Below are 21,287 nucleotides of genomic sequence, written 5' to 3' on the forward strand. Positions count from 1 at the left end.
CCACTCAGAGAATGAGGAGAACGATGTGAAGGATTAAAGGATGTAATTAACTCAATGAATTATTATTATTTTCTCAATGAATGTTCACAATCTCATTAAATATGGATATGGTAATCGTCAGTGTCCCCCTCGAAGGAATGCCCTTTGACCTGTTGGAGGAAGGGTCTGTATGCCTGTGTCTGAAAAGTATGTCTTTGGTTAGGGGCCCCTGTGTGACGTTATGTTATCTCCAGTTTTGCTCAAGACATCTTCCCTATATAAATGGTCTGCCTCGCACCGTCCAGCAGAACTTCTGATTGACAGGAGAGTCTCCGGGCATACTAGTCGCCCGTCCTGACCTGTGATTCCTGTCTGTAATAAACTTTATTGTTTATTGTCCGCGGAGATTCCTTCATCATCATTCTTCAACATCACCGTCGCTTGAAATATACGACAGGGAAGAGGAAGGATTACTCAATAAATATTTAACCTACACATTACCAACTGAAATGTAAACATACCAGTTGAGCGATATAGATTTTATATCCAGAAAAGACCTTTTTGAATTCTTCCATACATGCAATGTTTAAACTATAATACTAACCACTTCAATACAAAGGTCATTCATCACAATTCAGACAAAAGCACACAAACCTGCCAACTCTGCATTTGTCTTACTGGTAACATTGTGATGAGTTTTATTGACAAGATTGTTTGGGATTGGTAAAAATATTGGTCGGGACAATTCAGCAGTGCCTTGAGATTGTCAGCCCTAAATATAACAAATAGGCAAAAACACACAATGAGTGATACAAAATAGGAAAAGCAGTGGAAGCAAAGGGAAGACATATAGCTAAATAAAATATATAGTATAATTCTAAACATTTCATCATTGAACATTTAAATAATTAAATCAAATATACAATTCAGAAATTGTGCTAAATTTAGAAAAAAAGTCATCGCTGAAGTGATTTCAAAGAAGTGTCCACAAAAAGTTGGCAGTGATGAAGGGGAGACACATCACCAGAACAGGATGCAGCAACAGTTACGATACATGATTAAAACGAAGCAGAACATCATTGGAATACAAGGCTGCAATAGTCAAATATCAACAAAGACTAATTATTATGTGGTAGTATGATGACTTTATACTTTGAGGTCACTTCCGGCGTCGCAGGGAGATGCGCTGCAGTCTCCTAGCTTTCCCCCGGGCATCAATGGGACGCATCTCAGTGACTTTTGACCTGATCATCCGGTAGGAGCAGGCAGAGTAGCTGGGTCTCTTGCAGTAATGGATCAGAGGGCAGTCAGGCTGAGAGCCTGCAGAGACAGCAACATGTAAGCTACATTCTATGGCAGTGGCAAATGTACATGTAGGTAGCTCCCCACATTGTGTTACAGTAGTTTGTTGTTTCTTTGTATTCAAAACAAGATCAAATAAGATAGCACTTTATTAATCCCAACATTTTTTATTGTCAGAGTTTGATTAAAGATTACTGCAGAAGTTTATCAAAAAACAATAGTACAAGAATATAAACATAAACAAAAAATAGAATAACAATTATTGAGTGTAAAATAAGTAATACTGACTCCAGTGCCTAAAAGACTAAAATATAGTTAGTTGTAATGAAAAGTATGACAAATTGTACAGGAAATAGAAAAGAAATATTGCACGATGTTGAATTGAGTAATATATTGCGCATAACTTAGTCGTTATTGTTGTAAGTGTCTGACGATTCAGCTGTCGTTCCTGCAGAAGGAGTTATATAGTTTGAAAAGAGGTTTGCCCTGGTCCAGCCCCTTGATATCTACCTATCTCCTCTTCTCTCTATTTATGGATGAATTTATTCAATTCAATTCAGTTTATTATGTAAATCCATCCATAAGTAGAGAGAGAAGAGGAGATAGGTGCTCAGTGTATCCTAAAACATCCCCCAGCAGCCTATAAGCCTATAGCAGCATATCTAGGGGCTGGACCAGGGCACACTTGAGCCAGCCCAGAATGCATTTTGCAGGAGCAATAGGGAACAATGGCGGAGGAGAAAGTTGACATTTTCAAAATACTAGTGTTGTTGAATCATAGCGAGAAGTTAGTTGTTTGAACATCAAATCTGTGGTCAGTTTGTCAAGATTCAGCCGACTTCAAAATATACTCGGACGATGTTGAGATTTTTGAGGTCCTGCTCAGTTTTTCAGGATCTAACAAGCAATCTTTTGTCTCAGTTTATTATTTGTTCACAGGTAACCAGTGGTGGCTGGCCAATAGAGGGCCACGGTGGCTGGCCCCACCTTGAACCACAAAAAAAAAAAGTATACAAAACTTATAATAATCCTATTAATAAATTATACAAATTGTCAATATTTGTGTTTTGGAAATATAGAATATACCGGGTAATATTTATAAAATAGGATATCTGTGCAAAATATATGCTTTTCCTGCACATCTTCTCCGCCTGTCTGTGTGTCTCAGCTGCTCTGGGGCCAAACACCTATCATTGCTATCATTCCCTGTGGGATTGTTGAAGTGGCAATGTTGCTTTTTACTTCATGCTATTGCGTTTTAGCCTCTGATACAATTATCTGTCCATTCCTGTTTCTTGTGAACCCTCAGTTAATCAGTCCAGACTTTACCCATGCTTTTGTATTTTTATTTTATTTTGCAAATACTGGACCTGTCTACCACAATTACTGCATTTAAAAAATCAGGCACATCTTGTCTCAAAAAGATGCAGAAAAGCTGGTTCACGCGTTTGTTACTTCCAGACTAGATTACTGCAACTCCTTATTATCAGGCTGCTCTAATAAGTCTCTTAAATCCCTCCAGTTGATCCAGAATGCTGCAGCTCGTGTACTCACAAAAACTAAGAAAAGAGATCACATGACTCCTGTATTAGCTGCTCTGCACTGGCTCCCTGTAAAATCAAGAATCACATTTAAAATTCTTCTCCTCACCTACAAAGCCTTGATTGGTGATGCACCATCATATCTTAAGTAGCTTGTAGTACCATATTGCCCCACTAGAGAGCTGCGCTCACTAAATGCGGGGCTACTTGTGGTTCCTAGAGTCCTAAAAAGTAGGATGGGAGCCAGAACCTTCAGTTATCAAGCTCCTCTTTTATGGAACCAGCTTCCACTTTCAGTCCGGGAGGCAGACACAGTCACCTCATTCAAGAATAAACTTAAGACTTTCCTCTACTTTCTTCTGTTCTATGGATTGGAGTTCCATTCATACATTGTCATATTCATGTAATGTGTTTATCTAACTCTGTAATGCTGTTCATTCTGTACACATGACATCTATTGCTTCTGTCCATCCGGGGAGAGGGATCCTCCTCTGTTGCTCTCCTGAAGGTTTCTTCCCTTTTTTCCCTGTCAAATGTTATTTTTGGGGAGTTTTTCCTGATTCGATGTGAGGTCCTGGGACAGGGATGTTGTATGTGTACAGATTGTAAAGCCCTCTGAGGCAAATTTGTAATTTGTGATATTGGGCTATACAAAATAAACTGAATTGAATTGAATTGTATGCGCAAACGTGGCGAAGCCCAGTTGGAATCGGCCCCAGAGGACAAATCTTTGTAATGAGGTCACATTAACCATCTCAAATCAACAGGTAGAAATGGCAGGCCACTACACTTTGGGGATAGACAACACTGGATTGGCGAGATATTACAAAATTCTGATACAGGTAACAGAACCATTACCCACCGCTACCGGAGCTCCATCAGACTCCATGGTCAAGTATCTGAACATATCAAACATAAGGCAAACCATAGAAACTGAGACAGGGTTTAGCGAGGCTAACACTTGGCTTAATTGGCTTTTATACACCGCCAAAGACCTCCAGCGCCCAGATTGTTTAGCTTCCTAGTTTGAATAAATATTTCTATGGCCCACAATCAACAAAAACGTAGACTGGATTAATTACATGTATTACACCCAGCAGCGATTTGTAAATTACACTTGCAATGCCATCAAAGGTTTGATGGCACAATTGGATAAAACCTCATTAATGGCTTGGCAAAATAGAATGGCATTAGATATGCTCCTGGCAGGGAAAGGCGAAGTGTGTAAGATGTTTGGTTCACTGTGTTGCACATTCATCCCCAACAACAACCCCTGGCGGATCAGTGACCAGGGCACTAGCAGGACTCACCTCACTTAGTGAGGAATTAAAAGAGAACGCAGGAGTAAAAGACTCCTTCTCAGACATGTTGGAGAATTGGTTCGTAAAATAGAAACAGCCACGATGACAGCGACTTTGGTGCTCTGTGGATGTTTTGTATTCCTTGCCTCAGGACTTTGTTTACCAGACTTATAACCACCGCACTGAAGAAAGAGGACCAGCAATTGATGATGCGGCTGGTAACTAGTGAAGTAGAGGATACAGACAGGGCATTGCTCTATTCAAGAGCTAATGAGGTAAAATGGGAAAACTGTGAAAGCAAAAATAATAAATAACTGGTATTAAAGTGTACATTTTCCCAAGACAATAGCCTAAAATTTCAGCCCGAAGCACGGACTACTTCTAACTTTCCTCCTCAGCAGCATTTGTCTCTCCATCACCGACCTTCATCATGCACCTGCCTGCCTTGTTGACCTCACCATCAGATGAACTCCACCCATACGGGAACAGGTAGTATGGAGGAGTATAATACAAATTCAGTACATTGATGCAAGATATAACAAAACACAGAAGTCTAAATTGTTAATGATCAAAATAATATAGATGAAGTGTTTGAATATGTTGTTGTTCTTTTATCCGAGGAAACAAGGATTGGAGGAATGCAGAGAAAGGAGAAACGGGCAGGAGATGGAGATCATGGAGGAGATGGAGCATACAGAGAGGAACAAAGGAACACATAGACATAGACACTTAGACAGATACGCAAACAATAGATCAAATTAGAACACTCAAAATATTTGAAGATTTTTACCTGTGTGATGATTAGAACCACACTGACAATTATTATAAGGATGTTTGTCTTCCAAAGGAATATGGGAGATAATAAAGACTGTATTACAATTATGTTAATAAAGTCCATTACGAAGATGTTTATACTATGGAATAGTATACAAGGAGGGAATTGTAGAGTTGTAATGTTTTTTTTATATATACTTGCACAATAGGAAAGTCCATGTTTTAAATTAATACATAAGAAATATGTGATAATCAATGAGGGATATTATGAAGGATATTATGAAGAATGTGTTAGGGAAACATGGGAGGAAAGTCAATGTCACTGTATAAGTATGTTACTGTATAAGTGTAATCACTGAATAAGTATTATTGTAACTGCCAACGAATGTTGTGCATATTACAATAAAAATGAAAATGTAAATATTTGAAGTCTGACTTACACAAAAGTAACAACTAACTATTTGTAAATACATTTAAATAATTAACAAATACATTATTTGCCTTCTGAAAAACAGTAGAGTAAAAGTAAAGTAAAAAGCACAGTACTACTAAGTAAATGTACTTAGTTGCTTTTACACTGTAATTGTTCCCACAGTGAGGAAGTTGCCGGATGCTTACCGTTCTGACACTGTTGCTTCTCTGTGTGGCCCTCATGCTTCTTCTTGCCTGTGTAAATTGGGTTTGATCCAGCAGGTCCACCTGGATTATTGTCTCCTTCCTTCTCCTTGGACTTTTGCACCTCCTGCTGCATCCTGTTCTCCACCTCCACCTGTCCTGAATTGGGTCTCCTCGACTGTTTCTCCTCTTGCTGGCCACCCTCCTCTGCCTCCTTCTGGACCTTTTCCTCCAGGTCTACCAGAACACACACACACACAGTTGCTTAATTTGACCACCATTATAGTCAGAAGAAGTTAGGATGTGCTTTCGAAGTAGTAGCTGCTGCAACTTGGGGGCTGAATTTGTACCTCCATGTTGTGTTCATCAGCTTTATTCACATGAACGAAGGAAAGAAAATGACTACAGCTCTTGGAGTGTTTTACAACTTTTAGAGCTGGTTCTCAGATCTGTATTTGAAAATTGGAAGTGAAAGGTACTGAGTGGTGAGTGGGGCTACCTTTGTCGGCCTGGGCCTTCCATGTCTCCCTGTTGTGATAAATTTCTTTGTTCCATGTGACCTTGAAGCTTTTGAAGTCCACCATGGTCGGACAGCAGCTGCCCTCTGAACCTGTACTCTTCAAACTGGACAGCTTTCCATCACTGCCAATGATACTGTTGACACTGCACACAAAAACATGTACACACACACATCCACAGTCATGGTGGAGTTATAAAGCTACTGTCTCTTTTTGGACTGATCGACATTCTCATATTTCACTTAAAAGTAATAATAACTATGTAGAGATATATAAATATTGTATATAGTCCAAACACAACTCAAACACCAAAGTTATGAATGACCAAATATCAATATTAATATCTCGCAAAAAGTCTCAACACTATACAGCTTTGTGGCTAGTGTTGTTGTTAGCTTCATGCTAGAGATGAACGGAATAGCTTTCTCGAAAATAAAAAACCTGCAGATTCCCAAGATATCCTTTGAATTCTTCTCCAACAAAGCATTAGAAAAACATGACCCAACACAGCATGTATCCCCCAATTCTGTTTTAGATTGTAGAGAAATATGACTTAATTTTGCAAAACATTGACAATTTGCTGGCTTTAAGCGCTGTATCCGCATTGCTAACTGACGACTAACTTCCTGTAATACGCTGAACAGCATTCCTGGGTCCGTTTTAGTGGGGTACATTTTTTATCATAGCGAGCGTTTTACAGAAAACTGATTCTGGTTGGCTAACAGTGCTGTCAATCTCATTTTAGTTAATATAGAGAGATCCGTGGTACATGACAAAATTAAAATGGGATGCACAAATCCAAAATGCACGATTTGGAAATTTGCCTGAACGGTCTGTACTAAAACCTCTAATATTTTTCTGCTTTACTTTATCAAAGTCAAACTTTGCAGAACGACTGTTGACATATTGTGCTATGATTTGGTAGAGGTTTAAACATGCAGTTGCATCATTCCAAAGACATAATCATCCTCAGTGCTATCCTTTAAATGTTTTGCTGTGTGCCATCTTTCATTTACTCTTAATCTACTCTTAATCTGCATCTCATATATGTCTGTATTGTGGAACTTCTTTTTTTCCTGCCTGCTGCCTTATGAAGATCTGATGACAGTTCAAACCGACAACTGATGAACTCAGCAGTCACCACAGGTCTCCAAACCTGCACTCACAGACATCAGCCTACCTTCAAATTGACGAGACCTGGTATTGAGACTCTGCAGCCAGCCTGCTCCAGCCCCATAGCTGTTCCTTGGAACCCACCTGGCTCTGGGAGGTATTTGAATTGTTGATACCCCCAATCCAGAGTCTTCGCAGCGCAGCTCCATTATTGACGCTCAGCCAGACCACAAGCCAGTGTCAGGGGTTTCGGCCATTCACAAGAATCTACTATTCGGCCAATTTTGCCTTTTTTGTCATTTGTCATTTCAAGCATTTGTACTATTACGAACTCCTCCCACAAAATGTATGCAATCGACTTCAATTTTGTACAAGGATGATCTGAAGACCTTAATGATGAAAAGTTATCAAAATTGTGAGTTTTCAATGAACGACCTAGACGTGGCATGGAGTCCATTACACACCCATGTTATGCGGTTCGCTATGATTTTTGATTACTTAGTATATTGCACTCAAGACACATATTTTAGTTTTTTTCTACATTTCCATTTCCTTATATATAGCCAGAGTCAGCACCTGATTCCTTTAATGATGTCAGAGCCATCTTCAACCATGTCCCCACCCACATGGGTTGAGGCAGCATGCTGTGCCACTCTGGACATGACAGATACAGAAAAGAGGAAGAAGGCATACAGGAGGCTGATGGGATATATCCAGAAATGAAATGGAGACGGTTTACTGACTGTTACAACCCTGGAGGGACCCACCATAGAGCAGAAGATCACGCTGATGAAAGTGCTCAAGCTGAGAACGTGGCGAGGGAGAAACAGAAAGGAAAAGGAAGGTTCACCTTCCGCTCAGCGGACATCACCTGAACCAGTAAAGCCATTGTGTCGGCAAGACTGCTACTACATGGCATAGCACAGAATGAAGCCAACAGCGCCCGGAGGTGCCCAGAGGTGAAGACCCAGCTGGAAGAAGAAACCCCCCCAAATAAGAAGCAGCCACTGCCAGCAGATTCCCACCCCTTCCATCTAACCTGTCATATGTGAATACCCCCCCCCCCCCGTACGCACACAACCCATTTAAAAGAGAAGCTCCACACACCATGGCACCGGTGGTAGAGATAAAAGGAGGCAGAGTAGAAGTTGAATGCAACTCCCTAGAAAGCCGAGCAGTCCAAATCCTGTTGAGCAAGGTACATCTGGAGAGGGGCCTTAGCTGAACTAGAATTGGCCAGGGAATGGGAAGCTAGGAAGATCCAGCGAAGATGGGAGGTAGAGGAGGAAAGAAGGGGAAAAAGGGATCAATGGTGGAAGAAAGAGAGGGAAAGAAAGACAAAGGGAAGGTGCACTGACACAAGAAGAGCTATCGAAGTAGGGTAAGTGGTGGATAAACTGACCCTGTTGACGTCAGGAGGAGCCCCTTGGATATGCAGCAACCATGGGCACATCACTTGCCTTGGGTGACATGAGAGTCATCCTAGTACAGTGTTCCAGCCTGTTAGAGATGCAGGAGGTGCAGAGACAAGCTTGATTTGAACAAAACCAAGATGGTGTCGAGCTGGCAATGTTGGGACCAAACCTGTTCAATGCCATCAGAACCAAATGGCCCTATCATCCCGATCTCGCCAATCTAGACAGCATCAAACACAAACCAGGAGAAGAGGCTATGGTCTACGGAAAGTTAGGAGACATTTTTCAAAGAATATTTTGGGAAATTAACAGACCAGATCTAAGTTTTTCTCCAAACAGGTTACCAGTGCCCACCAGGAGCCAGCTGATGAAAGAGTCATCAGCGGAACCAGGTGACTGGGTAAGGTTGAAAGTTCATAAGAGAAAGTGGACTGAGCCCAGGTGGACAGGGCCGTTTGAAGTTGTTGCAAAGACTTCACACGCCCTCCAGGTAAGAGGCCTCACAAAAGTGCTACCATATAACACATTCTATATTTGCAGATCCGCCGGCCAAAGCATCACAACCAACCGCTGAAGAGTTGCCTAATAAGGAGGGTAATTCTGAGTAAAAGATTTGATACCACTCGGCGCAATATATTTGATAATGTTATGTTAGATCTCTAAATGTCCCATAGGTGTGAATGTGAGAGTGAATGGTTGTATGTCCCTACATGTGCCCTCGATGGACTGGCGGCCTGTCCAGGGTGTCCCCTGCCTTCGCCCTATGTCAGCTGGGATCGGCTCCAGCGCCCCCGCGACCCTAATGAGGATAAGCGGTATTGAAAATGGATGGATGGATGTTAGTATTTCTCTTTATTTTTTGGGAGGCACAGCAGCAACGAAAAATCAGAACAAGAGTTAGGGCCGCAACGCTGAAAGATACAGTATGTTCACAAACGACAGCGACTTGCACTGCTCACTATACCAGACTGGCCATTAACTGCACCACCAGGTGCAACAGTTTAGTTTTTCACCAGAAACTGATCTAGGCGTTCGAGCAAGAAAGAGAGGAGTGCTGGACGAATACCAGCCCGCAATCAGATCCTAGCAGGATTTGGATTAATATTCCGATGGCCCACAGTTAACAGAACGTAGATTGGATCAATTACATATATTACAATCAACAAAGATTTAAATTACACTCGCAATGCCATCAAAGGCTTGATGGAACAATTGGATAAAACCTAATTAATGGCTTTGCCAAATAGAATGGTATTAGTATGTAAGATGATTGGATCATTACGTTGCACATTCATCCCCAACAACACTGCCCCTGATGGTTCAGTGACAAGAGAATTGGAGTCTGGAGTCGACATTCCAGCCAGAAGGCTCTACCCCAGGTCCAGAGTTGTATTGTTCCATGTGGGGCAGTCAACATACTGGGGAAAACACCAGAAAACACCACAGCACAGGTGAAAATGACAAATGACCTCCTAATTGCATCAGATAAAGGACTCATCTCTGTACTTGTTTTGTTAGACCATGACATACTATTACAGAGGTTGGATCAGTCGATTGGCATTTCAGGTACCACACTAAGTTGGTTTAAATCCTATTTATCAGATCGATCTCAATTTCTCAATTTCGATCTCAAAACGATGAAGCCTCAATGACCACCAACGTTAATCACGGAGTTCCACAAGGTTCTGTGCTTGGACCAATTTTATTTACCTTATATATGCTTCCTTTGGGGAATATTATCAGGAAACACTCCATAAACTTTCATTGTTATGCAGATGATACTCAATTATATTCATCGATCAAACCAGAGGAGACCAACCAGCTCGCTAAGATTCAAGCATGTCTTAAAGACATAAAAACATGACCTGCAACTTCCTGATTAAAAAATCAGACACATCTTGTCTCAAAAAGATGCAGAAAAGCTGGTTCACGCGTTTGTTACTTCCAAACTAGATTACTACAACTCCTTATTATCAGGCTGCTCTAATAAATCTCTTAAATCCCTCCAGTTAATCCCGAATGCTGCAGCTCGTGTACTAACTAAGAAAAGAGATCCCCCTCCTCTCTACCTTTCGTGAATGGTGGAGGTCCATTTATACATTTTGTCATATTCATGTAATATGTTTATGTAACTCTGTAACTCTGTTCATTCTGTACACATGACATCTATTGCTTCTGTCCATCCGGGGAGAGGGATCCTCCTCTGTTGCTCTCCTGAAGGTTTCTTCCCTTTTTTCTGCGTGAACGTTTTTTTAATATTTCATGGACGTTTTTCCTGATTCGATGTGAGGTCCTGGGACAGGGATGTCGTATGTGTACAGATTGTAAAGCCCTCTGAGGCAAATTCATAATTTGTGATATTGGACAATATAAAATGAACTGAATTGAATTGAATCTGTATGCTCACCCACAATCCAGCCCAGACCTTTTAAACATTGAACGGGATCACCCTAATTATTGACACCACAGATTTATATGGCATGCCAATGTGTATTATTATTAATACAGTTCCATAACATCCCTTACCAAAATTACATAGTGACTTTGTGTTTGAGTTTCATCATAGAAACATTTACGATTATCATATGTCAGGAAGTATTTTCTGCATTACAGGATAATGTCAGTATTATCTAACAACGTAAGTGTCAGGAATGTCATGCAGAAGATGAGGGTATTTTGTCTGTCACCTAGAGCGTCTGAAGCCAGCCAATCCACACCGCGAAGCTTCCTCAATAAGCGGTGCCACAATCTTCTCGATCATTTCTGTCAACACTGTAAATGTTGGCTCCACGATGAAGTCAATGAATCCTGCAGGAAACGGTAGACATGCCCAATTAAAATTGACTTTACCTTCTGCTTGTTGTCATTAACACCAAGACATCTTTAGATAACCTAAGGCTGTAATGGGAATTTAAGATGAGGGAAAAACCACCTCAGTTAGGGGTTCAAATTCATATGTATAATATAATGTATATAACAATATTTCCTACAGTGTAGTGCAGAGGTAAATATCGGCACAATGAAAGGAAATAAGTTAAATGAGTTCTCCCTGAGCCCAGTGAAGCTATTGCTCTGAAACCTACTCTGAAAATAGTACACTATAATACAAGCGCCATAGTTTAGTTTTGTGAAGGATTTTTCTGTTGAATCTAATCCAGCAAAATTGTAAATTGCTTCAATCTCGGCTGTAGCTCATGGGTAAGTGGTCGTCCCGCAACCAGAAGGTACCCGGTTTGATCACCGCTAATTTTAGTGTCACCAGTTTGTTTGTCCACCGTGTAAACATTATAACTTCATCAAAGCACAAATGAATGAATATACCCCAGGTTTAGGTTGCATGATTGCTATAGTCATGAGCCCCAATCAACAAAATGGAACAAAATACCAGATCAAATCTCAAGACACACAGTAAAAACACGGTTTCCATAACAGAGAAGATAGTCCGCTGGATAAACTGGATAAACAACAAACACAATGACTGGAATAGATGTGTGGTGTCATGTGTAGACCTTACCAATCTGAGACTGTGCCACCATGGTGGATTTGCGGTCACACAGAGGGGAGAAAGGTAGACCCAGCTCTGCTTCTTTATCACCCTGAAAACAAATGCAGCATTACAAGGTACTGTCAGCACAAGTCAGTTGTATGTCAGTTGTATATGTAATGTCGAGTTGTCTTTGAAGAACAGAATAATTCGGGCTGTAGGTCATGGGCGGAGTGAAACGTTTTATTCCTGCGTGTTCCATCAGAAGTTATATCTTAATATTGCAGAAACACTATAATGTGTGCATAGTTCACTTTGCATAGTTCACTTTGTTATATTAACTTGGACTAGTGCAGTAGTATATGTTTTTAAAAAACTCCTGCATAATGAATCTGACCAAACATTAGTTTCAGCATAATTTTGTACATGAACTAATTGGTCTGAGGGAATCTTGTCTGGACATATTGTTATTGTCTCTGGTGTGCATCTCCTCCCTCCTAGTATCCAGCCAGTTTTCCCTTCATTGTGTGAATCCCCATTGGACCCCAGTTTATCCTTTGTGTGCGCATTTGTTTCTGCCTGGGCGTGCCCTTCCCTTCCCCTCCTGCCGCCAATTAACCGGCATACACACAACCCATCCATTCATCAAGCTCCACAGTACATCTACCCCAGCTCTATACTTCAGTCCTGGCCTGATTGTCAGTCTTCACACACTGAACTACTGTTACGGCCAAATTTGATTCCTGAGCAATTGTTTGTTATGACTTTTGTCTAACCTGTGCTCTCCTCGAAAATCCTGGTTTCAGCCTAGCCGACCCAATTAACCACCAGCTTGCACCCAGATTCTTCCTGAGCTGCCCAACGCCTCACCCGCCTACCACTCACCCCGATCCCTTAACTTCTCCGCCTCGGGTTCAGTTCAAATAAAAAATAACTGTGAATTACTCCTGCTCCGTTGTTCTTGCTCTTGGGTCCAGCCCCGCACAACCTTGATACATATGTAGATGTACATTTGTCTATTTGACCTTTGATTTTCTGTGTTGCTTTAATGTAGGCGTTGTCGCATTTCCTCACTGTAATGTATTCCGACTGTGAACATGTATCGTTGATCCAAGCACTGCCTGCCTGCAACTGGAGGACGAGTCCATGAGAAAATGATGGGCAGAGAAGCACAGAGCTTTGTTGCCATCGCTGACCATGTCCAACTACCTCATGTCTCATTCATTATCATAATGAACATTCATGGTTAAGATGCATTGTTTACATAAACAATGCACATGGCATTATATTGTTACCATCATATCTTAACCAGCCGTGTTTTCTCAAATTGCGAAGGTTTGCATACCCATACTAAAACGTGTCATTTCAATGGTATAATATAAAGAAAACACTTTTTTAAGAATTCAAAGAAGATTCCAGGATGAATATCTCTTTAAAATGAGGACCTATCTCCTCTTCTCTCTTTCCTTATGGATGAATTTACATCTCTCCATTCCACCTTATTAACTCTGCTTCCTCCCCGGAGTCTTTGTGACTTCACGTCTCATAGGGTCCATTGGACCTGGAGGTGTCTGATGCCTGGTGAGCCGGCCTCCCGCGTTGGCCCTGCTGATGCGCCCCGCCCCGCCTCCTCTCTACCTCCTTCATGGATTGGAGGTCCATTCACACATTGTCATATTCATGTAATGTGTTTATGTAACTTTGTAATGCTGTTCATTCTGTACACATGACATCTATTGCATCTGTCCATCCGGGGAGAGGGATCCTCCTCTGTTGCTCTCCTGAAGGTTTCTTCACTTTTTTCCCTGTCAAAGGTTATTTTTGGGGAGTTTTTCCTGATCCGATGTGAGGTCCTGGGACAGGGATGTCGTATGTGTACAGATTGTAAAGCCCTCTGAGGCAAATTTGTAATTTGTGATATTGGGCTATACAAAATACACTGAATTGAATTGAATTGTAACTCCACTTCATGTTTCTCACCACTTCTTCATCTCGTACTCTCTCCCACTCTTTGGAACTGACAACCCTCCCACAACGGACTCTGCACCTGTCCGTCGCAACATCCGCACCCTCTCACCCTCCTCTCTGGCCTTGTCTGTTTTGTCAGCCCTCCCTTCAACTGACTCCTTCTCATTCACGCATCCTAACTCTGCCACTGACACTCTACTCTCTACTCTGTCTTCCTCTCTTGATTCTCTCTGTCCTCTTACGACTCGAAAGGTCCGTGGCTGTCCGAACGGGTGCGCGCCGAGAGAGCCACTATGCGAGCAGTGGAAAGGAAATGGCGAAAATCCAAACACGCCGACGACCTGCTCGCCTATCAATCTCTTCTCTCCTCCTTCTCTGCCTCTATCTCTGCAGCCAAAAGCCTGTTCTACCAATCCAGCATCGAATCCTCTTTTTCTAACCCCATAAAGCCCTTCTCTATTTTTTCCAACCTCCTTGACCCCCCTTGTCCCCCCCCCCCCCCTCCACCCTTCTACCAAGCCACTTTGTTGACTACTTCACAAAAAAGATAGACAACATACGCTCCTCATTTACTAATTTAACTTCATCTTCTTCCCCCTCACTTTCCTCTTTTATTCTCCTGTCTCCCAATCAAGTTCTTACCTTGGTAACCTCTGCCCGCCCAACCACCTGCCCCTTTGACAAGAGTCAACCCTCTCCTGAAAAGACCCACTCTCGACCCGTCTGAAGTCAATAACTACAGACCTGTCTCTCTCCTCCTCTTCCTTTCCAAAACTCTCAAGTCTCCTCCTTTCTCCACAGCAACAACCTTCTAGACCCCCACCAGTCTGGATTCAAGGCAGGCCACTCAACAGAGACTGCCCTCCTTGCTGTCTCTGAGCAGCTTCACACTGCTAGAGCAGCCTCTCTCTCCTCTGTCCTTATCCTTCTAGACCTTTCCGCTGCCTTTGACACAGTGAACCACCAGATCCTTATTTCCTCCCTCCAGGACCTGGGTATTTCAGGCACCGCGCTCTCACTAGTCTCATCCTACCTCACCGACCGCACTTACCGGTAACCTGGAGAGGATTTGTGTCTGAGCCTTGTCCTCTCACTACTGGGGTCCCTCAGGGCTCAGTCCTTGGTCCTCTTCTCTTCTCTCTGTACACCAACTCTCTCGGCTCTGTCATTCGCTCGCATGGTTTCTCCTACCACAGCTACGCTGACGACACCCAATTGATCCTCTTGTTTCCCCAATCTGAAACACAGGTAGCAGCACGAATCTCTGACTGACATCTCTCAGTGGATGTCCGCACACCACCTGAAAATTAACCCGGACAAGACTGAACTTCTCCTCCTTCCAGGAAAAGGCTCTCCCACCCACGACCTGACTATTAACTTCAACAACTCAGTGCTGGCTCCGACTTCGACTGCCAGAAACCTCGGTGTTACACTCAACAGTCAACTCTGCCTGACTGCCAACATTACCGCAACAACACGCTCCTGTAGGTACATGGTGTACAACATCAGGAGAATACGACCTCTTCTCAATCAGAAGGCAGCACAGGTTCTGGTCCAGGCTCTGGTCCAGGTTCTGGTCCAGGCTCTGGTCATCTCACGGCTGGACTACTGTAACTCCCTCCTGGCAGGTCTACCTGCTAATTCCATTCGACCGCTACAGTTCATCCAGAACGCAGCTGCTCGACTGGTCTTTAACCTCCTAAGTTTACCCACACTACTCCGCTCCTCCATGACCTTCACTGGTTACTGGTGGCCGCCCGCATCCGCTTCAAAACATTGGTACTTGAGTACCGTGCTGCGAACAGATCAGGTCCGGTCTACATCCAGGACATGGTCAAACCTTACACCCCAGCCCGTTCACTTCGCTCGGCTTCTGCCAATCGGCTTGTAGCTCCTTCACTTCAAAGCTAAACACTCAACAAAGTCACGACTGTTTGCTGTGCTGGCTCCTCATTGGTGGAACGAGCTCCCCATTGACATCAGGACAGCAGAAAGTCTCTACATCTTTTTCGACTATACCTTGAATAGGGAAGGTAGCACCGTGGTAGCACTTTAGTAGCACTTAAATGGCTCTTACTGAGAGCACTTTGTAGTTTAACTTTATTGAAGGAATTGTACTTGCTTGATTCTTGTTGTACTCATGGTTTAATGCACTTATTGTAAGACGCTTTGGATAAAATCGTCAGCTAAATTACATGTAATGTAATGTAATGTAAATGCATCGCGTCAAAAACCTGTTGTCTCCATTCATCGGGAACAACTGGCCGTGGCTGGCCTGTGGAGACGTCACAGAGGAGCGTTGTGCCGGTTACGCCAAATGGGACCTGCTCCAACTTGCTCCAACCGCAGCCCCGTAACTGCCGTCCTCAATTCCCGAACGCCCCGGGCGTAATCTGATCCCCGGGCATCTTGTTATAGTCCAATCCTAACTGGACAACCCTGACCATGGTTCGGCTCTCTTCCCCATGGCCAACGTCAGCGGCTTGTGGTCCACAAACGCGGTGAACTGCCGAGCCTCCAGCAAGAATCGGAAATGCCAAATGGCCAGAAAGAGGCCGAGGAGCTCCCTATCGAAAGTGCTGTATTTCCACTCATTCGGGCGCAACTGCCGAGTGAAAAACGCGAGTGGTTGCCACGCCCCCTTCACCCACTGCTCGTGCACCGTACCCACCACGTAGCCCGAAGCGTCTGTGGTGATGGCAATCGGAGCCTTAGGTGGCGGGTGTGCCAACAACATCACAGAGAAAGTGCCGCCCGGAAATGTTGTCTCTAATGAACAGCAGCCTGCCTTCCTGACCGACGCTCATGGCCGTTACTTATTTCCCGTCCTGCCGAAACTGCATGGAGAATGGCACTTTGTAGCCTTTGGCCCAAACCTTGCGTCGTAATAACACAGGCTGATAGACCTCTGCCGTTGGCTCGCTGCTGGCGCTGCGGCGACGACCGTCGTCTACCCGGCAGCCACTCCGTGGATTCCGCAGGCCTCAGCTCGGCCATGAAGCTTTGTTCGCCAGCCAGGAAAAACTTATCGGCCTCCTCAGCCAACTCCCGACAGTCGGTTGGCCAAAGCGGCCCACACCTGGAGCAAGAGTTCTGTAAACAGAAAGTCTGGCTTGTGTCTTCCTAGCAGAGATAACATTTTGACCATTAGCTCTGACGGCTTGCTGTCACCGATGGCGTTTAAGCGAAAGCAACCGGCGAGACCACTCAGGGTCAGAAAGCCCGAAAATCTTCAACAGCTGGCCTTTCAAGACATCATACTTGTCCCTCTCTAGAGGATCATCACCACCCTGCCTGCTGTCAAACTGCTGAGGGCCGCCACGACATAATAATACTTTGTAGCGTCTGCTGTAATGTCTGAGGGCCAATAGTGCTTCAGTTTGAGCAAACAACACCGATGCTTGCGTCTCCCAAAACTCCGGCAGTTTGAGTGAAACTTTGTGCGTCGTCATCTTCTCTCTGTAAACGTCCATTAGAGGTCAGGGTCACCAATGTAGGAGCGTCGAAATAACAAAGAGCCAAGTATTCCCTTTGGCCACAACTTTATTTCCATTAAAAAAAACATTTCTAAATTCCCTTCCTGGTGCCCTTTAACACCCCTTGTCACCAGGGTTACGCCCCTTCTTTTAAAGGGGCCCTGTGAATTCGGTCATTTTAGTCCCCTACAGTATTATTATAGATTCCCAAATGTAGCAAATGTGTTAATATATGGTTGTTACTACTTAATATTATATTCCTCAAAATCTACAAAAATGCAAAAACAAGAAAGGAAAGACTGGGCGAGCTACGCCCTGAATTGCACACTGGCCCCGTGAATTCTGTCCCTTTAGTCACCTACAGTATTATTATAGATTCCCAAAATAGAAATATGCAGCAACAGTAATTATACATTCTGGGATTGTGTTGTAGATTTTTTAAATTACTGTTCATGCTTAAGACAAATATGAGTAGCTTGCAATAACGTTTGAGCTGTATAGCACAAATAACCACACCACGAATGAAGGTAGCATATGTGTTAATATATGGTTGTTGTGCTGTTACTACTTAATATTGTATTCCTTAAGATCTACCAAAATGCAAAAACAAGACAAGCTGCTCAATGTGGGCGGAGTCGAGCTACGCACGGAATTGCACACTGCAGTGAGGGGTAGTTGCAAAGGACTGTCCCAAACAGCGCCGACTGAAAATCGGCCAGTTTTGGCCATGAAATACATATTTCTCAAAGACAACCAACAATTATGTGATATTTGATGTCAGAAAATCTTTTAAATTAACACAAAGAGCACTCATCTTGAAAATGAAAACCGTATTTTATTGTCATATAGTTACATAATATATGAAAAGTATTTATTCTCTGCATTTAACCCATCCTTAGACACAGTGGGCTGCTGTGAAAAATCCGGGGAGCAACTGGGGGTTCAGTGTCTTGCTCAATGACAATTTGACATGTAAACTAAGGGGACAGCGGGGATCAAACCGAGTACCTTGTGTTGTCAGGACGACCACTCTCCCCATGAGCTACAGCTCCCATGTTGTGGTATGAATGCTTATTTTACCTCTGCTATATTCATCATGAAAACAAAATTAATAAAACTATCAGAAAACTGCCACTGTGTTGTTGTTACTTGTCACTTGACTGTAATATGTAGTCCTGTTGACACTGGGATCTTGTAGAATTGATGACCACATTTCTCCATTGAGTGGATTGGTCAGCAGCTGACATGTTTTGATGTCATCCTTGTTGCAGAGCAATTTACCATTTGTCATAAATATAAAGCCAGTTTATTGATTAAAGCTGAGACCGGGTTGTGATAATGGGAAGCCTGAGGAACATTGAAACAGTTGGCTTGCTTACTCACTAATATGGCTTTATTAATAGTAAAGCAGTAAGTAGGTGGCACGTGTTTGGGTTGCTACCTGTCTGAAGAACTCCTCCAGAAGGGATGTAGTCCAGCGATGATGAAGGTCCCAGTGTTTGGCAGGGTGGCTGATGTCAGCAGTGTGCAGCAGCAGGGATAGGGCCTTTGGTTTGTCAATCCTGTAAGTACAGTCCACAGTGCTGGGCTGCTGTCAATGACACAACGTGCTGCTGTGCAACTATTAAAGAGAAGTACTTGCTGGAGTAGCTCATGCACATCATGTAGCTTGATCAAATCCTTGAATGATTCTTACATTTGTTGTTGTTGTACCCATTTATTCATAAGTTGCTTAAAAAAAGGCCTAAAGGCTAAGGCTAGAGCTAAAGTAAAACAATTAAAATTATAAATCAAAACGATCTCTGTCCATACAAGTGATTCAACACCTTTTTATACATTATTTCTGTCCATGCTAACACACCTGAAAATGAATATCATGCTGGGCATGCAGGTGTAAACAGGAAGCAGATTGGTTAGTAAATAAGATTTATTTTTACAAACACTTGAAATGATAAAGTTGCAAATGACATGGTAGTACAAATGTAAACTTTACTTTAGCTTAGTTACAGAAAATACTTTATATTTGAGTAATATTGTACTCTTTCAGAATTAAAGGTTGTGCTTGATACTTAAGGTCTTCCTCTATACACACTCGGTATAAACGGTTAAAAGAAGTTTTACTTTTCAAAGTTAGTTACAACACTGCAGGTATTGCGCTCTCTCCCACACACACACATACCAAATTTACTTTAAAATGAAAACTTAGAAATCAAAGTTTACTAGATTCTGTTGTCATACTCCCCCAGCAGCCTAGGCCTATAGCAGCTGGGGGACATGGGCTGCTGATGCTTTTATCCAAAGCGACTTACACAGCTACGGGGAGCAAGTGTTTTGCTCAAGGACACATTGACTAGAACTAGGACAGCCGGGGATCAAAGCGTCGATCCTCTGATTGAAAGACGGACCTGCTAACCACTGACCCACAGTCGCCCACATTTTTAACAGTGTAGGTGAGTGCATGAGGGAAAAGTGTGTATGTAATGTAATCTCTACAAACCATCTTCCCTAAACATCATAACAGAGTGCACTGGCACACAAGGCCCATGTACTGCCAGTGCTGCTAATGAATTCAGGTGTTCCCACTCCTCTGACGAATGCCACGCCCACCTCCACCACCTGCAAGGATAACAGCCACAAAGGCAGACAGAGAGGCTTGTGCCACAGAGGCTTTCACTTGTAGCAAGGCATTTCCGTTTTCAGACACCTGTCAAACGACACATTCGGTTTCAAGTCATTATCCCTCATGGTCCTTAGAGCTCCATCGAGAGACCAGTTAGATAAAGAAAGGATGCATGTTTATTGTTAACAGATGATATAAAATGATGAAGTCTCAGAGTCTTTGGCGCTTGGACTCTGCGGGGAGATTTGCAATTGAGGGCCGACTGCCCCGATCAGCAACGAGATATATCCCCCCGTGGAGTCCAGACCTGGTGGTGATGAGCTGATGGAATGATGAGTTGATGAGGCTGATGGATCCGTGGAGACTGGGCGGAGATGGGGAGGTGGAGGGGTGCGTAACAGCAACATGAAGAACTGAAGGTAGAGAGACAGTCACATTTAAACGAGACAGCACAAAGATGATTGGCTAACCGTGTCATTGTTTCCGTGTGCTTATTGGATAGAGGGGATCAGCTGATCTGCGCAGCTGGTGTCATGATTGACGGCGCAGAACAATGACAGCAAGTAAACAATGAGTGAGCATGCTTGAGGAATGATTGGCAGGAATGTGAGGAATAGATGGCAGGCTGATGGTATGGTCTTCCTGTCTGAACTTGCTAGAGCTCCATTTCAATCAGGGAGAGACCAGTTAGATAAAGAAAGGATGCATGTTTATTGTTAACAGATGATATGAAATGATGAAGTCTCAAATGTCCTGCTTGCAATGTGTGGCTTGGCCGGCATTGGCTGATGGTCAGCGGTGACCTAAATAGCAGCAAGTTGAGCTGGGACTTCGTGGCTAGTGTCCTGGAATGACCGCAAGACTCCCATAGAGATTCCCATATGGTAGTAGAATACCTGGATGTGAATGATTAGCTGAATACGTGATTAGTTGAATTAAATGATTGAGTCATCTGACTGGAAATGACGGATATGACCAGCCAGAGAGCGCCAGTTGGCCAATTGGCCGGCACACCACCACCAGTATATGTATGCATCGAGATGTGGGCAAACGTGATATTGAGACTTTAGATGCGATAACAGGAGATATGGTAACATGCAGTAGTAGTAGCAAAACAAAACTCTAGTTAAAACATGACTGATGGGGGATTTAAGGCACGCTAGAGGGAATGGGTCGAGTCT

The 21,287-nt window shown here is 43.1% G+C and overlaps 1 protein-coding gene across 1 annotated transcript in view; it reads right to left on the reverse strand.

The window, feature by feature from the left end:
- Window positions 1-1,138: 1,138 nt before the first annotated feature.
- The window catches only part of LOC117739009 (calcium/calmodulin-dependent 3',5'-cyclic nucleotide phosphodiesterase 1C-like), a 53,979-nt gene continuing 33,830 nt past the window's right edge, over window positions 1,139-21,287 (reverse strand). Inside the window, exons 12-17 of the mRNA XM_034545251.1 lie at window positions 18,928-19,048; window positions 12,073-12,154; window positions 11,246-11,366; window positions 6,012-6,175; window positions 5,516-5,749; window positions 1,139-1,299 (exon numbers count right to left, since the gene is read on the reverse strand). Coding sequence (XP_034401142.1) covers window positions 1,139-1,299; window positions 5,516-5,749; window positions 6,012-6,175; window positions 11,246-11,366; window positions 12,073-12,154; window positions 18,928-19,048 — 883 coding nt within the window. The remainder of the gene's footprint in view (window positions 1,300-5,515; window positions 5,750-6,011; window positions 6,176-11,245; window positions 11,367-12,072; window positions 12,155-18,927; window positions 19,049-21,287) is intronic.

Source organism: Cyclopterus lumpus, chromosome 11, assembly GCF_009769545.1.
Source record: "Cyclopterus lumpus isolate fCycLum1 chromosome 11, fCycLum1.pri, whole genome shotgun sequence".
NCBI classification, from domain to species: Eukaryota; Metazoa; Chordata; class Actinopteri; order Perciformes; family Cyclopteridae; genus Cyclopterus; species Cyclopterus lumpus.